The following is a 20,141-nucleotide window of genomic DNA, read 5'->3' as shown; positions in this document are numbered from 1 at the left end:
TCCTGAAAATGTAAAGTGAGATATTCATTCATTCACACCAATACTTCCTGTGAAGACAGCACATCTCCCAATTTTTTACCACTGTCTTCCCATTCTTATTCCACAGGAGTACTAGCAACATCTGCTCCAAATTGATCCACATTCAGGGCATGTAACATAGACCCAGCTGGAGGATACACAGTTAGACTGCATTCTACGGTCAGAACAAGGGAAGAATCAACTTGAGCTAAGTTTTAACAATGTACCCTCTGGCCTGAGAGTCTCCCCTGACCCTAAGCTACTGGAAATCCCTATATAAACCTAAATAACTCTGCCAACAGACTTAAGACTGCACAGGCTGCAAGCTGGGCTTTTCTCCAAGAACTGTTGTGTTTGAGAAGGAATTAAAAACTTAGGATGATATATGCAGATGCACTCAAAATCACTATTAACCTCCTTGCATTTGAGGCTATTTGGTAAGGGAAAATTAATCTCCCAGATTTTTTTTCTTTTTGGTACTGACTGCCAAAGGCATATTATTAATAGTCTAGACCAATGGCTCAGAGAGGCAGAGAAATTATTTATTTCCCTAGCTTAAGGAGCACCATAAGATGCCTTCATTTATCATGCAGTCTGCTTCTCAAGCATCCGTCACTAAACACTCAAGCAACACTTGTGGACAGCAACTCTCCTGTGATAAGCTATTACTTTCACTCTCTCCTTGCCTGGATGGGTTAAGCTGGTAAAAAAGAAGCTAAGGAAACTAACAAGCAGATAAGCAAGCAAAGATAAGCAAAACCTTTCATGTGTAGAAAAGACCAATTATTAGAGTACAAAATTAGATGCAGCACTAAAATAATCTAACATATATCAAATCACTATTTGATGAGGAGAGGCAGAGTTTTTTGTGCGGCAGGAACACAGGCAGCAGAGGAGTTTAAATAGCCCCCATCCCCACCTAATAGGGCACCTCTTGTTTGATCCAGACTGGGAAACAGTTCTGCTTTGTAGTGGTATACATTTATTTGGAATTCCCTGATATTAATTTCCAGTTTTGCTTTGGGTTATTTGTTCCCCGTGGCAAGGAAGGGCCAAATTAGACAAGACACCATTCACATTAGTTGTTGTATGGTGACTTCTTAAAAATGTGAATAGCAAATGGGGAGGGCATACTTCTCACTCCCAACTGTCACCTTTTTTAAATGTTGAGGCTTATTTGTTTTGCTCCTGCTTTCAGTGTTGTTGATTTTTAGCCAATGAATGAAGTCATAGGCAATGACTGGCATTTAGGAAAGCAAATCTAGTCAATCAAGCAAAGAGTAGGTTAGAGTGAATGACCCACTGTCTACAGAAGGAACTTCATGGTGGATTTTTAAATATCTTGTGCTGTTCTTCCCTGGTGGAAGTTTTTAACAATCTGTGAGGGATTATTTAGCTGGGATTTCTGCATTGCAGCGGGTTGGACTAGATGACCCTTGGGGTCCCTTTCAACTCTACAATTCCTTAATAATTTTTATTACTGGCTTTTATATGTATTTGGTCAAAACAGAAGAGCAGGGTATAATTAAAAAAAATACTTCTTCCTTTGTCAGCTAATACTTTGGTACCTCTGGTGAAAAGATACTGAGATCTGTTTTATTACCATTACCCTGCAACAGGGTGATTTTGCTGGAGGATATTTACCAATGTTCTACCAGTAAAACCACCTGAAAACAAAATAAAAAATTGCAAAATAATCTAATTCCCCATTACTTGAAATATTACTGTGGCTCTTAACTGAGTTTAGTGTCTATTGGTAGCAGAACCTTATTCCATCCTTCCTGTTTCAGGGCCACTGAAAGGGGGAAAAACACACTAAATCAAAGAAAAAAGGAAGGATCAACATGCCTTATAAGTGTGCTGATTTTATTGTTGATGGCACGCAAGCTACTGAAAATGAACTGTGCCCCCATCAAGTGTCCTCAGAGAAAGAACTGTTACAGACATTTCCCCAAGATATCGATCTGGTTTCATAGTCTGCCCTGCAGCAGGATGACTTGACCTTATTCAGGTGGCACCATGTGGGGACAGGGAGGAAACAGATAAAGGCAGGAATTGGTATCTGAAAGGTGCAGCGATGTCCCCAGTAGTAGGCAGTGTGGCTAGATGCCAAAGAAGGCAGGGTTCCTGAACCTTTACAGAGTTATGCGGAAGACAGAATTTCAGCAGTTATTAAAGGTGCAGGAGCCCTGTTCCGTTTTGAAACTGACTGTGCTAATGGAATGAACAGGTGGAATTTGAGTTCTGCTATAGGCAGCAATATGCCTTGGGCCACGCCAATAAAAGTGGAACACTCATCCAAGTGTAGTGGGGCAAATCTGCCTCAGTAGAGGAGAGCCTTTGTGCTGCAGTGGTTGGAATGTTGGACTAGGTCCCGCAAAAACGGGATTCAAACCCCTGCTTGACCCTGAAGCTCACTGGATGTCCTTGGGCCAGTTACTTTACAAGCCTTTGCAATGAGGAGTCACCAATCTTTTGGTGTCTATGGGCACATCTTTTGGGCCTCATGCACAGCACAACCTAATCTTTGTCGGATTCCAGCTCTCATCAGCTGCATCACATAGCACAGAAAGCACAAAGAAATGGGGGAAATGGGCAGCAGAAAGCAAAGCAGAATGTTTATTAGGAATCTATTGTCAACTGGAATCTATTGACCTCTGACCATTAGGTCCAGTCATGGCCGACTCTGGGGTTGCGGCGCTCATCTCGCTTTAATGGCCGAGGGAGCTGGCATACAGCTTCCGGGTCATGTGGCCAGCATGACTAAGCCGCTTCTGGCGAACCAGAGCAGCACATGGAAACGCCATTTACCTTCCCGCCGGAGCAGTACCTATTTATTTACTTGCACGTTGATGTGCTTTTGAACTGCTAGGTTGGCAGGAGCAGGGACCGAGCAATGGGAGCTCACCCCGTCGCGGGGATTTGAACCCACAGCGCCATCCCGCGTCCCAATAGCTTGTTACATTCTCTAAAATTATGACATGAAAATAATGACAAAGGTTTTGGGCAGGAGAGGAGATCCTAGCCAAAGGGCCACATCAGCCCCTTCTCCAGACTTGCATAAATCACATGGAATTCCTTGAGACTATAATTTCAGGCTGCAGATGGGAGACTATAAACTGGAATATTCTCCAAGAAACCAATGGAAAACCAGCAGTATAGGCAGGGGGCTCTATCTAAGCCTTCTCCCTAAAGGCACACATTTTCCAGGTACAGGTAGTTGTTTTCAAAAGGGACGTTCCTTTGCACTACCAGAGTATATTTCCTATTCAAAACAGTCACGGCCCTAGATCTAACACATCTGCTGTTGGGTCAAAATGCTACATTTATTTATTTTACTGTGAAAGAAATAAAGGGCAAACAGCATGGCACTTCGATGCCTCAAGCCAGGAAGAACGCAGCCAGTTATAAAAGGAGCTGAACAGGGGGCTCTATTATCCAGGCCCTGCCTAAGACATGAGTTTAAACCACAGGCAGTCCAGGGACCTGTTGTTTCTCTCAAAGGCCACTCAAAGAAAACTAGGTTATACGCAGAAAAGAAAAGAGAAAAGGGCCAGCCAGGCAACAAGTACCGTATTGTGGAAACCAATAATGGTAAATAAGGTTAAAGCGAAACAAACAGAACCAGGTTTCCAGAAAAGTGAAGGCAACCTCCTCCCAGGAAAATAATGGGAATTATGGTGCTCAGCTTACCACAAATTCACAAGGAAAGGGTGTTCCAATCCCTGCATGATCTGTAGCTCCTTGAAGACATTTCTCACTTCATTCCGTTCCACACACTTTTGCTTGTTCATATATTTCATGGCGTACATTTTCTTGGTGTCATTCTTCTGGACTATGCAAACCTAGCAAGGACAAACCAAGGCGGAAACATGGTGCAAACTGTGGGATATGTAGCATTGCGATGTGCTGAGAACATTCATGTATCCTACCCTAACTTAGCAATATACCTTATCCTACCTTAACAATGTACATTGCTAAATTGCCGCCTCATTTTTCTAGATCCTGCTCTTCCCCACCATATACAAATGCACAGGCACGTTGCTGAGAAGAGTCACCAACTAACTGGACATGTCGCCACTGTAAATGAGTGGGACTAAGGTGACACTGTGTCCAATGCTTGGTTTATTAATTGGTCTGATGAACTATGTTTTCCCAAACTGATTTGCCTCACATTCGCATAAGCCTCACCCACCTCTCACCATTCTTTAGCCTTCTTCGTCACATTATACCTATTCTTGATGGGCAAAGTGGCCCTGATAGCTTCCAGATACAGATCTTGACATAAAAATGAGAACTAATGAGAACACAGCAGCCTTAAAATCACATTAAAATCCCACACAAAAGGCATCTTAAGCACACATCCTGTTCTCCTTTGGCAAAAATATAGAGGCTGTACAGGACCAGGCTCAAAGAACTAGGCTCACACACCTCAAAAAGCATCGTGATTGTGCAAGAGAAGGGAGAAATGAGGCACAATGCCAGTGTGTCCTGAGTTGCTCTGGTGGAAAGTCTCCCTTTACCGGATGTTTACATATAAATTCAGCAGCTCTGGTTTTATCAATAAGAACAGTTTAATATCCTGTAATATAATTTGAAGATTCTGAGCATATGAGGGACAAGGCTCTAATTCTTCCTGACGGTCTGAAAGATAAGGCTCAGCTTGTAGACATTGACAATGCAATATTATCTAAAACCTGCTTACTTGCTGTCCACCTTGTTATTTTAAGAAGAATCTGTGGATAGCTACGGTCCCCACCACATGGAGCGATAGTTTTGTTTGCAAAAAAAAACCATACCTTTCCAAAGCTGCCTTTTCCAATGGCTCTCAAAATTTCAAAATGGTCGAAGGTGACTGTAAAGGAGAATAAAGGTTTTAAAAATGAGAGCCTCAGCTATTCAATATTTGAAATAACCAATTTCAGAATTATAATACAGCGGGGATAACCATTTGTTCCTTAGTAAGCAGGACTAAACATTATATACTTCACTATTGCTTGAAATAATATTGTTGTTCTACATTTTTCAAAACTGATAAGATTATATCTAATAGAATAAGTGCTCACTTTTTAAATGGAATCCCGTTTTATTACTATTTAAGGTAAGGGTATACAGAATGTAAAGAGCCATTTTTTCCACATATTTAGCTCTCTCTTTCCCATACCCCTCTTCCCACATGTAGGAATACCAAATAACAGTTATCTTTTTGCATGAAGTTCTGCTGCCCTGGGATACTATAAATGTTCAAGTTACAAATGAATTTTTTTTAGATAAAATAGTAGAGGAAACATTTCCTGCAATATAAATTGCAGGAACAAACCCCAGTAGAATCTGTAGATCATTTGGTTTAAAATTAGATTTTATTTTTTTAAGGCTGAATAAATCTGGCAAGGCAGCCCAAGGTAAGCATCTGTGCAAGCAAGATAATTCCAGGATTACATCTACATGCAAAATTGTGCTTCACCCTAAAATTTTAAATCAACATATAACAAATTAATGTAATAGCTTCAAAATCTGAACTTTTGCACCAGTACTTTTGTTTCCTGCTCTGGTGCCATGCTCCCACAGTGCCACTGTAGCATGGTTTACCATTATGTCCTTGTGCCATTACATGGCTTTTTCTGCCCTATCCCAAATAATTTTAAGCAGCCATCGGATACCAACCCAATGTTCTTGAAACCTCAAAAGTGGTTCTAGCAAGGCAGTACAGCTGCAGTTCCTAAACCACTATCTTTGAATTCTGCTCATACTAGCTCAAGTCCTCAGATGGAGATCAGGCAGCACTAAAGCCACAGAACTATTAGTGAAGAAATGATAATAATGAGAGCAGTCCAGTTGTCATACCGGGCACAAACGTAATAGCACTTAAACCTCATTAGGGGGCTGATTGGAAGCACCAATTCAAGGCTGTGGATTACTAACAGCGGCGGCTTTAATGATTGTGACCCCAGAACTGTCAGGTAATGCCAAAGTGACAGAGCCTGAAATTACAACATTTGCCTCATCCATCTGTACATTTCCAACCAATTAAGAAGCGGAAGGAAATAGACCATGCATATGACCTGCTTTTGCCCGAAACTCCCTCCTGCAACAAGGGACAATACAGTTCAGAAAAGATGTCTGTGAAGTGTGATGGTGAACAAGAGATACAGTGAACAAGACAGCTTATTCTGGCTAGTCAGCCAGTACAAAGTATTCGAAACCATCTATGAACTGAATGCGGGGGGGGGGGGGGTATTTGTGAGGGAACCTGACAATGTATGTAGCTTTTGAGAACCAAGTTTGGAGTCATGGGAGAGAGCTAGGCATGGCATGTGATTACCTCTGTGTCCCTCTATCTTTCTCTCTGTCTCTCTCTCAGCCATCCTACATAATAGAACTGAAATTTCAAGCCTCCATTCTGATTCCTTATGACCTGTAGGGAGCCCACTGTCATGATTTTGAAGAGCAACCAGGAATCTTGACATGGAGGAGGAAGAACCAGGTGGATCAGGAACATCAGTGGATATCCTGTTCAAGTCACAGGTTCTGACACCAATATGCAGCCTGTCAGCCAGAAGCCTCTTGAACAGAGTCTCCAAAAATGAAGCCATTCCTCCCTCCCACAATATAGCACCCTTTGAACAAGATTCCCTGTGATACTGGCTTTCTTAACACCAAGGACCTCACAGTCGCTGGTGGTGGCTCCCTAGTGCAAGTAACACACAAGTTAGGAGCTGACTGAGAGGTGAAGGAGTGCTAGACTCCAACCAGAGGAACACAGCCTTTAAGAATTCCTGGGAACAGGCTTTTACGTATTTATGAACCACCTGAGTATTTCTTATCCAAATGACAGATGGTATATACATTATTTTAATCATAATCATCATCTGGACAGGCTACAGATGACCTCCAGACTTTGTTCTAGCAAGTTGTCTGCTATGAGCTATCCAAGGTCCTGCAATTTCAACATTACTCTGCCTGTTACCTACCGTACCTGACAAGCTGACAAGCCATTCTCAAGCATTCATTGTATTACCTGAGCTCCAGCGTCATCAGGATAGGATATTCATAGAGGAACTTTAGAATATAGCTTCTAGTTTTACTGGTTAAATTGTCTCTCTTATGCTTGGATTAGCCATTGCCTATTGCAGCACTCATTTAATAATGTCAGCCCCTCTGTTCACTAGTGAACACTGGGGGGAAATTGATTTAATTAAGTATCTCTGTATGCTTAATTCATCTCATAATGACAAAATCATCATGAACGACAGTTATGGAAAACAGACATTTTCTGAATTGCCTAGGAAGACAAGTGAAGTAACATTCTAGTCAATACAAATCAAAGGCTTGCAGGATATGTTTTGTGATACTGGCACTCAAGACTTTCTCCCGATCCTGCAAATGAGCAGCAAAACATTTCCCATGTGGAACAGCACAACCGAAGCTCCTCATTTGCTGATAAAAGTAAGTCTTAAAAATAGCTCCCAACATGCTAATATCCATCAAGAAGTAATTATGTATGTTTAAATTGCTAAAAATCCACACATAACCCTCAAAACAGTATTAAAACATTATAGCTAGCCACTTAAAAAATACTGCCCCATAATTCCATACATGGCTAATAAGAGGAAATTTGGATGGCTTTGAACAAGCTTTGTTAGAAGATAGGAATGACTAGAACCAGGGGTTCTTACAATCAAACAACTGATACACACAAAATAGTTCTCCTCCCTATTATATGAATCAGGGTTAACCAAATTTCCTAATTTACTATGTTCAGTATATAAATGTACTGGATTATTTGTTATTCCCATAGTTATGGAAAGAGAATTTGGAGACTGCCTTTAAGGGCACCCCTCAACTGTTCATAAGTTCCTCTATTCCAAAGCAATAAGGAAAGGAACAGAAGTTCTCTTCTATGCTCTAAACTAGGCATGGCCAAACTTGGCCCTCCAGATGTTTTGGGATTACAATTCCCATCATCCCTGACCACTGGTCCTGTTAGCTAGGGATGATGGGAGTTGTAGTCCCAAAACATCTGGAGGGCCAAGTTTGGCCACGTCTGCTCTAAACTGAAGACAGAAAACTCGCACCTGGTCCCTCCCTGCTTCAAATGTCTTGATGAATCAATACCCTAAAACAGGTGTGGCCTCCAGTTGTTGTCAGAACCCAGTTCCCATTATTTTTGGAGTTCAAGAGAGCTGGAGTTCAACAGCATCTGGAGGGTCACCAGTTCTCCATCCTTGTTCTAAATCCTCTGAGAATACTTACATTCTCCCTCAATTTCTGTTGCTTGACAGCACAGCTTAGATGGTTAGACAAGAGCAGATGACAGAAAAGCCAATAACTTGGGACTTGTCTCCTAGTGAAGTGGTTCAGTGTCGCTAAGTGTATCTGATCTCTACAAATGCAAATGGAGGCCCATACAAATAAATGGTTCCTGGACACACACAAAAAGTCCCTTCCACATATTAAACTATGCATGCAAAGGATAAGGGTTCTATTTAGATTTCTATGTGCTTGAATGCCTTTTTCTCATGGAGGAACTTCCCACCTGATATCTGAAGTGGTACAGCCCACCGGTGTTCAGCTGGTGGGCTGCAACTCACTACTGAGTCGCAGCCTAATTCAAGTGCATTGCAACAGCCGCATTAAAGGTAAAAGGTAAAGGGACCCCAGACCGTTAAGTCCAGTCGCGGATGAATCTGGGGTTGCGGCGCTCATCCCGCTCTGTAGGCCGAGGGAGCTGGTGTTTGTCCACAGACAGCTTCCGGGTCATGTGGCCAGCATGTCTAAGCTGCTTCTGGCAAACCAGAGCAACGCACGGAAACGCTGTTTACCTTCCTGCTGGAAAGTATTTCTCTACATATTTATCTACTTGCACTTTGATGTGCTTTCGAACTGCTAGGTTGGCAGGAGCAGGGACTGAGCAACGGGAGCTCACCCCATCACGGGGATTCGTACCACCAACCTTCTGATTGGCAAGCCCTAGGTAAGAATTATTTTAAGATACTGGCCCCACAAATGCATGTTTGGGTTCCGGGTCAGACAAGGTTGACGAATACTGGTATAACCTGCTGGGAACTAAGTCTCAGTTTCAAGGGCATGTGAAGGACAAGCAGATTAAATTGTGCAATAGGAGTTGGTGGTAGCATTATCTAAGATGTAGTATATGCATTCCTGGGCAGAACAAGTGGCATGTAAACTTGCAGCCTAGTTTCAACAGACAAAACTAACAAGTTATAAAGAGACATTTTCTTCTGTTTCTTATCTGTTATCAGTTTTGGCCTTTTGAAAACTATCAAGACAGGACTTTTTGACGTTCTGTAGGTGAAGATAGTATTTACACTATATTGTGATTTCAGACTTATAGACTATTATGCCTGGTGCCAACAACTATGGATACTGAGGCCACTTTGCAAGCTAGTATGGTATGACACATCATTTATGTTTTTAACCTTTCTGTAAATCAGCAGCTGTGTCTTCTTTGAGTAAATATCAAGGAAAAATAATGCCATCATTGTTTTTCTACTTGTGGACAAGTAAAGCCCCTTGAGGTATCTGTTTCAAGGAAAGCAATTAAGCAATTAACCCAATAACTGGAACACCTAGACCAGTGTAAAATGTGAAATCTAATTCCTGTGCTGGGCCCAGAGATGTGGGGTAGAGCATTTCCCAAAACGGAAAATCTTCTGAAAACTTTTCCAGTGCTTAATTTTTCTATGGAAAATTCCACATTTCACAAGTTCAATAGTAGCAATGAATGGATGACTCCCAATTGCAAAAAAAAGGCAAGCTAACAGTTGCAAAGTTTTTACCTGTGTTTAGTAAGTACAGGTAAAATAAATATGCTAAATTACATCACTTTCTAGAGCATCTTGCATACGATTGCACACACATGCCCATTCTTCCCCAGTTCAAGTAACCTCCTGTAACCTCCAGTACCAACTCAACTAGTTTATCTACTGTAGGCAGCAGAGAAGTCTGACACACCAGCAGAATCCTGATTGCCACCCACAACTTCAGCAGCAAAAGTACAAATGTTCTGTATCACATGAATTTGTCCCTCAGTTATTTTCTCCAGGCTAGAATAACTTGGTGATCACCGCTACTTGTCTATCAGAATCTACAGCGATCTTGTAGCCAGTATACAGGTAGAAACCATCCAGGCAGATTCTAGTGCAGACGTAGCGTCGGACATTAGTAATATATTTCAGAGCAGTAGGCTCTTTGCATGTTTAGAACAAAGGCATTTGTGATGTGATTGAGCATGCAGGACAATTTCAGTTTCACAGAGCAACATGCACAAGCCTCTTGAGTGAAAATGGCCTTAGGTGGTAACCCTATAAACATTTCCTTGTGGAGTGAGTCTCACACTTGCTCTTACTTCCAAGTAAAAATGCATAGGATTGAACTATTAACAATGTAGCTATTACACATTAACTGCTGGGTACTAAGCCCTTATGAATCACTAGCCAAGTTTTTTTGGAAGTCTGGTCACAGATACACCCACACACCCATACCAACAAAGCTGCTTCTAAACACTTTGGAAAATCTAATAGCAAAGAATAATCCCAAATGCTGGCCTGGTCCCATAGAAAATGAACCCCGGTTTTTCCAGGTCTTGATCTTGATCTCACCCCTGGAAGTCAAGAATGACCACAAATGGGATCACTGACTCCTTAAGCTGCAAATAATAGGTTTCTGTGGCTAGATTGATATTGGGATAAGCAAATTAAAAGGGAAATACCTCATAGGCTCACAGTGTATTTTAAAGTTGCTCAAGGAAGCAGATTGAGAAAAGAAACAAAGGCATATTGATATCCAGCAACGACTATAATCACAAAGGGCAGGAATATAGATGGATAGGTCATAGTGATTAGGAAGAGTGACTGGCGTAATATAAAGCTGGTCCAATGAAGACACATTCTGGGAACAGTCAGGGAGACAGAGCACATCTCAGCAATTTTCTCTGCTTATTTGCAGAGCTGGCACTGGGAAGTTGCAAAAAGAATGAGCTGGGAAGCCTGCAGTTCAAATTTCAGCACCCCCAAAATTCTCTTGATGACTGTCAGCAAGGCATTAGCCCACATCTGCAATGCAGGGATAATAACCCTGGCCTGCCTTACATGGCTGTTGTAAGGATTACTGATACAATTATATATGTGGAGCCCTTAGTGGGGCCAAAAAATGGGATGAATATGTTTTTATTGTGTTTAAATAACTAATTAAAAATAGTCTGTGGCATGCTTGAGTGAACCCTACTGCTCTTTCTCTTGAGCCCTGCCGCCATATCACCCCTATAGCATCTGCATGGTGAAACATAGTGGCACTTGGAGCCAGAGAATCCTTGCTTCAAGACACTCCACAACATTAAGGCAACTTCTAGACTCTAAGGCTTGGTGGCACCTCCATCCATACTACTGTCTCAGCTGTTGGTTCCATCGCCTAGTCCTTTCCTTGCTGCTGCAGAATCTCTGCCTGGACACCCTACACCACTGTGTACCCACATGTATACACTATGTGTCCACTTGCAATCTACAACAGCACTTGCTTGCTCCTAGAGCTGACAACAACAGAGCTTCCAGAGACAAACATAACCTTGGCTTTAGAAACAAATGTCAGGCAGGTGCCTGACAAGATGGGGAACACACCAACTTCCTGGAGGTGTCCTTTAATTGCCTCTGAAAATTAGGTAATTGCCTCTGCTATAATTATTGTGAAAATGTATTTGAAGAGTTCAATTAATGGCAAAAAAACCCCAAATATTGAAGAGCTTAACCTGTCAATAATGAGATAAATTACTTTTGGCAAGTAATTAGAATCAGATATTTCCGTATAAATTGCATTTCCTTAATTATGCAGGCCAGAAACAGTGTGTGTGTGTATCACAGCTATATTCACAACTATGGGGCAAGTCCCCTTTGCCATTTTCAGCCCTGTATAAATTAGTTTGCTGTACCTTTACCACGTAGCATCATCATTTCCAATGGGACTTGAACATTAATGCACTTTGCAAGGGCTCTTGATGAAGTGATTGTGTCTTTTCTTACAAAATCTAAGAGGATATAAGTCTTTTGCTCTTGCAAAATGACTACAAATGTTTTGCCAGTTTAAGTAGCTTGGATCTGTGTGGAAAAATCTGTTAGGATATTTCCGTTCCACCTTAAAAGGGAGCAGGATGTTTGTGTCACAGCCTGTGTATTTCCTGTTCACAGGATGTTTCTGTTGTGTCATTGCTTTCATTCTCTCTCTGTGCCTGAGACACCGAAGCAGGCAGTCATGTTTTCTTTGTTCTGACCAACGCTGAATAAACTTGAAAATAATGCTCTCCTGCGTGCATTTTTCGCTGTGTGAATTCTGCTGATAGAGCGTGCATCAGCTCTGGAATGTGGCAAGCTATTTCTGGAGCTCGTGGCGCTAATTGCTGATACTGTATCTACGGGAGATCGATGGATCGCAACGGAGACGACGTGGAGTCATGATGGACTTTGTCTCCCTGGCAGTATCCCAACAAAATCTACAGATCATCATTTGGGATGAAAATGATGGTGGTGATGATGATGATTTTAACAGTTTGGATAGCAGTAGGTCTAGCGTTGAGATGCAATTGTTCATTTGTTCTCCAACTTTCTTTTCTCACTGGACACTTCCAGAAATATGTTTATCTTAGGGTGGCTGCTCCTCATGCATGCAGTTTTTTGCAGCATCCACACAACATTTATAGAATCAAAATGCCAGCCCCCACCCCATTTAATCAGTATTTATCCTTTCCAGGAAAAATGCAGTAATTTTTTTAAAAAACACACACACACAAACAAAAACCTATCGCCAACAACTTGCTTACAATATCTTATTGACACATTATGTACCCTTAGATAATGTTGAGCACTCCTCTTGAACACTTCTGAATAACAATCTAGGAAATCTTTAAGTAATTGCATTTGCTTGCCATGCCCCCACCCCCAAATTGGCAAGCAAATTTATTATATGGAATTCTGGTACATGGGACCATCCCATTTTATCTTCCTAATAACCTGCAGCAAGCGACTTGCCCAAAGTCATTCAATGAACTTCATGGAAGTTCACTGAATGTTGAATGAATCAGGACAAGCAAAAGAAAGTACTTCTTCACACAACTATGAATTTCATTTCCTCACAGGTTAGTGATAGCCACCACCTTGGATGACCTTAAATGAGGATTAGACAAATTCATGAAAGATAAGGCTATCAATGGGTACCAGTATCAATGACTATGTTCTGCCACCACTGTTGAAGGCCAGCTGCTGAGAATCACAAGAGGGGAGAATGCTCTTTTGCTCAGGTCTTGCTTTGGGGTTTCGCATAGGCATCTGGCTGGCCATTGTAAGAATAGCCACTGGTTAAAACAGCAGGGCTTTGGCTTTAAATATTGAGCTGAGGTCAGATTATTTAACCACTACAAATCTGTCCTCTTGAGTGGCCTTGGGCAAGTAATTTACCTCTGTTTTTGTGACAATGAAACAGAGCAACCACACGTAGCCTGCCCCAAGGAAGTTGAAGGAAATGGTGCTATTATAATGCATCATTCTTTTATTCTCTTTTTAAAACCAATTGCATACTACCCTTCTTCTACTCTAATAACAATAGCAGGGCCAAGCTTCATGGATGAACAGGGATGTGAGCCCAGATCTTCCCATTCCTATCCCAACACTCCATCCAAATACTTGACTAGCTGATTAATTGTGTCACAGATAACTCGGTTCTGCCTCCCCTCTCCCCATATAAAGCCTGCCTCTCTTAAATAAATCCTGGCTATGCCCATGACTCAGTGACCATCTCCTAATATAGTGACAGAGTCCGTCTTGAACAACCGCTTGCTAAAATACATCTAATCATCGTTGTTTTTCTAAAGATGGGTGAGGAGAGGAGAGTTCAGAGAGGAGAAAGTGAGTTAATTAAATTTGAGGCTCTGCCCGAAATGTATTCTTTTGTTAGCTCCCATCCCCTAAAGAGGCATACCTTCAATGCACTGGTCCAAACGACATGAATAATGAATCCCTTGATACTGTAACCTGAACACCAGCAGTGACATAAGTGATAAATGTTTACTGATAATGACTTGCCATGCCAATATGCGGAAAGAAGAAAAGGTGCTGGCGAATTCAACAGAAGCATCTTTTACTAGGACGTTGTTATTCTTTTGCTACCTGAACCTGATGTGTTCCTTGTTGCTTTAAGGCTAAGCTAACAGCCAAAGGAAAAAACAGGACTTGGAAAATCAGTGTTGCAGCAAAAAATGCTGGCAGCAAATGCGCCAATCAACACGCCACTTCTGTGTTCCTGTTTTCCTAACTGGAAATGAGTATAAAACAGTTGTTATATTAGATTAAATGCTGTTTGTCAGTACACCTTTCACCCACAAGCCCAAAGTACACAGAATCACAGAGCACTAGCAACATTAATTACCCTAAGCGAATTAATTCCTAAACTTCACTGCCTAAACTACAGATGGACAGCTACTGCAAGGACAAGTGGCAGAATCACCTTGGGACAGAAGCAAGAGGGCTTGTGCCATATACCAAGCCCTGGTGGCTGAATTTTACTGTAATGCATCCAAGGGTGGCATTCTCTAATACTTTGGGATTATGACCAAAAGGGTGGCTATGAGTCGGTATCTCTTGAAATTATTATTATTGTTATTACTCTGCCTTTTTTCTTTTGAGTGTGATGGGACTCAATGCAGCTTACAGATAAAAACAAGAACTGCAAAAAACATATAAAAAGCAATTATTTAAATATAGTTAAGCATTAATAGAATCAAAACTATATACATATATAAAATCTGTTTAAAAGATACCCATAATTACAATAAAAGCAGCATGGCACCAACCCATTAATTAAAAGGAATCAGTTCCTCAAGTCAATTCATCTACTAGTGGAGGGACAACCAGAAAGGAGCCAGCTTTTCTAGAGAGTTCCAAAGTCTGGGAGCAGCCACTGAGAAGTCCCTTTCCAGCATCTCCACCAATCATGCTTGTGAAGGTAGGGGGACCTGGAGAAGCGCCTCCCCTGAAGATCTCAAAACCCAGGCAGGTTCGCGTATAGTCAAAACACATTGGGTTCAATGGCATGTAGGATTGCCAAAGTCTTTTTTCCTGGATGCATAAAGCTGAATGAGCACAAGTTAAATGTGCGTAAGTTGTGAGCTATCTGTACTTTAGAAAGAAATGAGAATGAAGAGAAGGCTCATGCTCTGACTAAAGGTGAAAGCTGCAAGTAGAGGAGATACAAAGTTTTGGTCCAAACCAGAACTAAATGCTGGCTGAAAAGGAGGAAGCTTGAAGGGGGAAAGATGGAAATAAACAGGGAAGGGTAAAAAGGATATGGTGAAGCTTGTTGCAGAACAGTCCAAACACAAGTTTTGGGATGGTGGTTAATCAGGGGAAGAGGGGAGGCTCAATTAGTCCATTTTCAGACTGGAATTTGTGGCTCTATTCAGTATTTAGTTTCTGCACACATTTCCAGGAATAAACACCCATGATCAAGCAGCCCCTTTTATTGATCAGGAAGCAACCACTTTCAGGCATCATAAAGATGCTGTTTATCAGTAGAAGTGCCAACTTGGGTCTGTTTTATGATTCCTTGAAGAACCCTAAAGACAGCCGTGAGGCTTCAAAAGCTGGCCCCTTTCACGGGAAAAGACCTTTCCTGTAAGATTGATGGTGTCTGGGCAGCAGATTAATCTTGAATACTGTTGCTGCATGGGTCACAGATCACAAAAGGCATAATGTGGTTGCTTAAATGTGAAATATCTTAAAGGAAGATCATCATACCCTCACAAGATTGCTGCCTCACCTAACATTATGGATTTCCCTCATTGTTTCACACTTCCCTACAATGTAATGGATTCCTTTTAAAATGTCGGTGTCTTAATTTTTTACATCTTCATCTTGGGAGCACTACCCAACACTGCTGAGAAGTTTCCAGCTTCTTAAGGCTTTTGTTTTAAGCAGAAGAAGATAGTCTGTATCCAAGTTACATGCTTGAAGAAAAGACTTGAGAAGCCCTGCAGTTGGCAGATTTATCAGCAAAAGTTTCTCACCATCAAAGGACTAGCACACTGTGGAAGGAACCTTAACTAGGGGGCTGCAGCAGCAAAGCCCAAGCACCTTAACCCTGCGCCATAGTGGCAATTTAGAGGTGGAAGGAACTCCTGGTCTGATCTCTGCTGCATTGCAGCACCATCACATGCAGGCATTTGGAGAGCATTGATGGCTGGCCTTTTGGTGTCTACTAGGGTTCATACTGTCTGTATGATACAACTTCTTCTTTGGATGAACATGCAGTTGGTTAGAGTGTGGTGCTATTATCATCAAGGTCATGGGTTTGATCCCCATATGGGTCCATATTCCTGCTTTGCTGGGGTTGGACTAGATGATCCTCAGGGTCCCTTCTATTTTATATTTGTATTGTTTTGCTCATTTTTAAAAATGTATTTTGCATTTTACTATTGCCAGTATATACCAACTCTGGGTATATGAAGTGGTATATAAATACTACAAACAAAGCTAAGCTAATCTATAGGGTGGTACAGCAGCTTTCAACCCAGTGGGATTCAAGTGAAACAAAGATCTAAAGTGTCTCAATAAGGCTCTGTAATGCTATCTACTCTGGCCTGGTTTCCTGAGTCTGAGTGACACTGAAGACTGCCTATCCTTGCTTGACTGCTTGTTGAAGCATTTGCTTGCCTCCAGTCCACCAATCCTAACACTCTGGAGTCTCTTTTTCCAATGAGCTTAAAGCAGTGTGAATGGGGGAATACCTGCTCATGGTGTGCCTGCTCATCCCACTTCTGCCTCTTTTAGAAAGGCTGTGCAGGGTTTTTCTTGAATCTTTCCTTTGCCAGAACATACGCAGCTGCCTTATAAGAAGTCAAGACTATTGGTCCATCTAACTCAATATTGTCTTCTCTGAGTGACAATGGCTCTCCAGGGTTTCAGGCAGGGGGACATCTTCCTACGTGAGATGCTGGGAATTGAAAATGGGACCTGCTGCATGCAAGGCAGATGCGCTACCAATCAGCTAAGATCCCCTAAATCCCTGCACAACATATTGACCAGTATAAAATAAATATTTGTGTACCATGAGAAGTGGTGCCGATGCCCCAATCAAACCACTTTCAACTGTTTCTAATGTGGATTCTTCCCACATTTTTTCAGTATGCCTGTGTTTCTCAAACTCATCAGTTACTAGTGTTTATGCACACAGACACCCTATAAGTCTATGGGTACCATATCTGACTAAGACGGAGAGGGTGTACCATAAGACTACAGAATTTCCTCCTCAGGTTTCCCACTCTCAGAAAAGTGCAAAACAAAAACATCTATCAATACTGCTGAGACTGCACCAGAGACTGCTTTACAACAGATGCCAATACAAAATGCTTGCATGCACAAGAATATAATTTGCAGTTCCCAGGATAATTTCAGGGTGGCATTGCCCCATCATAGTTTTCAATTACTTTAATGCATGCATACACAAAACCAAAAAACCCAAACAATAGCACTATTAATTTTGAAACAAAGCCCACAGTCACTCTAGCCAAATAGGGAGGGAATTGTTGTCCACGCACTTACTCAGCATTTAACACAGGGTCCAGCAGTACGGCATGCAGTAATGGAAATTATGACATTCAGAGGGCATCACCATAAATTTCCTAAGTACACAATCAACCTAATCATCAAATAATTTGTGCCAGCAGTTCCATGCTTGAAAGATCCATGCTTGCGGAGTGCACTGAGGATCAGAATTTTTTTTTTAAAATGAATGAAATTTGGTCTTAGGTTCATGGAGAGGAAATTGGCTGCAATGATTATTACAGAATCAGAACAAAATGATTTGGGAGATTAGAGAAGAATACACTACTGGAACAAATTGCTGTACTTTCAGAAGGAACAGCATTTAAGTGCACTGCAGGCACCATAAGAAGGGCTTTAGTTTCTTTTTTCCTGGCTAGAGAAGATGGGTCCTTTGATCTACACTTTCCTTGCTCTTCTGCTTCACTCCATACATTATACGTATATACAGTATACACACTCTTGAGCCAGGCAAGACACCATAAAATTAGTATCTTTACCTGTGACACATTTCAAACACAGATATTACTTCCAAATTAACATGTGCCTTCATAAATGTTGATGTGTGTATTTTGCCCTGTGCACACAGTGTAGGTGCTGAGCACCAGTCAGGGCTTTCTGGCATGAAGGGTGCCCAGCAAATCACATATGACAATGCACACACAGAGGCACACAGAGTTTCCTACGCCAAAGTCATACCAATACCATTTCCCATTCTGTGATGCAGCCCTCGGTTCCCTGCTTGTGTGTGTGTGTATGTGTTTAATCCTCAAATGCCTTGGGCATCACAGGCAACTCCAACCTTGTATTCAATGATCACAAAACGACATTATGAAACAATTCCATCCGTGGTTAATTTCCCAGACCAAAGATGCCAGGGCTTCCTTAGAATAACTTTTTCTCAATACCAGAAGTATGCGTGTTGGCCGTGTAGCAAAACCAATCTGAGCATGGTTAAAGGCACTCAGTTATTACCTCACATGTTCCAGGGCTGAACCCTCAAGATAAGAACTGGCTCTAATCTGTGGTGAACTCCAACTCAGATTAAGTCCTGGGATTCCATGAGGACATGGACTGACCAGAGGCACGAGGGAGGCTTTGGCCTAAAGGCAGCCCAATTATCCAGTGCAGTGAGGGAGCAAGTTTTGGAACAGAGCCTCAGCTACATGGGGGCCCTGCAGGATGCAAAACCCCGAACCGAAGTATAGGAGAGCATGATACGTGCTACTTTGCAGAACATTGTGCCAAAGTGGATCCAGTTCATTGCCCTGACCTTTCAGTTGCATCTCATTTCGTGAGTTGCTACAAAAGTGCCTGTGCGAGCTGCGCTCGGGCCTCTTAGGTGAGCACAGCTTGCCTGGGTTGTGCAGACTCCCCCCTAAGCATCGCTCCCCTTTAAATCAGACGGAGAGAAAACCTGCTGTGTCAGCTGTGACTTTGTTGTGAAGAGTGACCGGCTCCAAAGCTGTTGGCAGAAGGAGGGGTCTTGTAGCGCCAGAACTTGTACTGAAAAAGAGCACTGCTCAAAGGAGACAGTTTAAAAGCCTCTTTTTTCCAAGGGGCAGGAACTGTTCAGGTCCCAGACGTCTGGCACAAGGAAAAACAACAACAAAGTTCTGCAAGCCCACTGTATAAGATTACTGTGGTACCTCGGGTTAAGTACTTAATTCGTTCCGGAGGTCCGTTCTTAACCTGAAACTGTTCTTAACCTGAAGCACCACTTTAGCTAATGGGGCCTCCTGCTGCTGCCGCGCTGCTGGAGCACAATTTCTGTTCTCATCCTGAAGCAAAGTTCTTAACCCGAGGTACTATTTCTGGGTTAGGGGAGTCTGTAACCTGAAGCATCTGTAACCTGAAGCGTATGTAACCCAAGGTACCAATGTATAAATATATCTTTATAATTCCAAAATATATACGAGGCATGCAAAAGTGAAAAAACCCTGGAATAAGGAGCTGTGGCAGGAGTGAGTGTCATAGGGTTGAGTTTGCCTTGTGATAGCTCTGGCATCATTTTAACAGCAACAAAACTGTTTTTTGTACCCCATCCATCTGTCTGGGTTGTCCCAGCCACTCTGGGTGGCTTACAACAGAATATAGAAAAACACAACAGAACATCACACATTAAAAGCTTCCCAATACACGGCTGCCTTCAAATGTCTATATAATGTTTATTCCTTTGACATCTGACGGGAGGTCATTCCACAAGATGGGCACCACTACTGAAAAGGCCCTTGCTCTGGATGGAAAATGCTAAAGGGAGAGGGCAGAACAGTGATTAGACCCAAAGCCCCTGTTTCACCCCTGCGGCATATTTTTCCACCTCCTTAAGGACTAATGGAGCCATTCGTGGTGGTGGGGGGGGGGTTGGGGAGAAAGCACCTGAAAATAGGCATAATGTTTCGAGTCCTTGGAATGACTCTGAAATACTACCCAAGTTCTTTTGAATTTTGCTCCTTTTTACCATTTTAAAGTCCAAAAGAGCTTCATGCTGCAAACTAAATTACCACCCAAACCAGATATTCA

The 20,141-nt window shown here is 42.0% G+C and overlaps 1 protein-coding gene across 3 annotated transcripts in view; it reads right to left on the bottom strand.

Moving 5' to 3' along the window:
- STK32A (serine/threonine kinase 32A) overlaps positions 1-20,141 on the bottom strand; it is a 73,354-nt gene that overhangs the window by 43,748 nt on the left and 9,465 nt on the right. For all 3 annotated transcript variants that reach the window (XM_083430882.1, XM_083430883.1, XM_083430884.1), the window contains exons 3-4: positions 4,818-4,873; positions 3,712-3,863 (exon numbers count right to left, since the gene is read on the bottom strand). In XM_083430882.1, coding sequence (XP_083287008.1) covers positions 3,712-3,863; positions 4,818-4,873 — 208 coding nt within the window. The remainder of the gene's footprint in view (positions 1-3,711; positions 3,864-4,817; positions 4,874-20,141) is intronic.

This window comes from Podarcis tiliguerta, assembly GCF_965153285.1.
Source record: "Podarcis tiliguerta genome assembly, chromosome: 2".
NCBI lineage: Eukaryota > Metazoa > Chordata > Lepidosauria > Squamata > Lacertidae > Podarcis > Podarcis tiliguerta.
The sequence above is the reverse complement of the archived record's forward strand: the minus strand, read 5'-3'. Positions and strand labels throughout refer to the sequence as shown.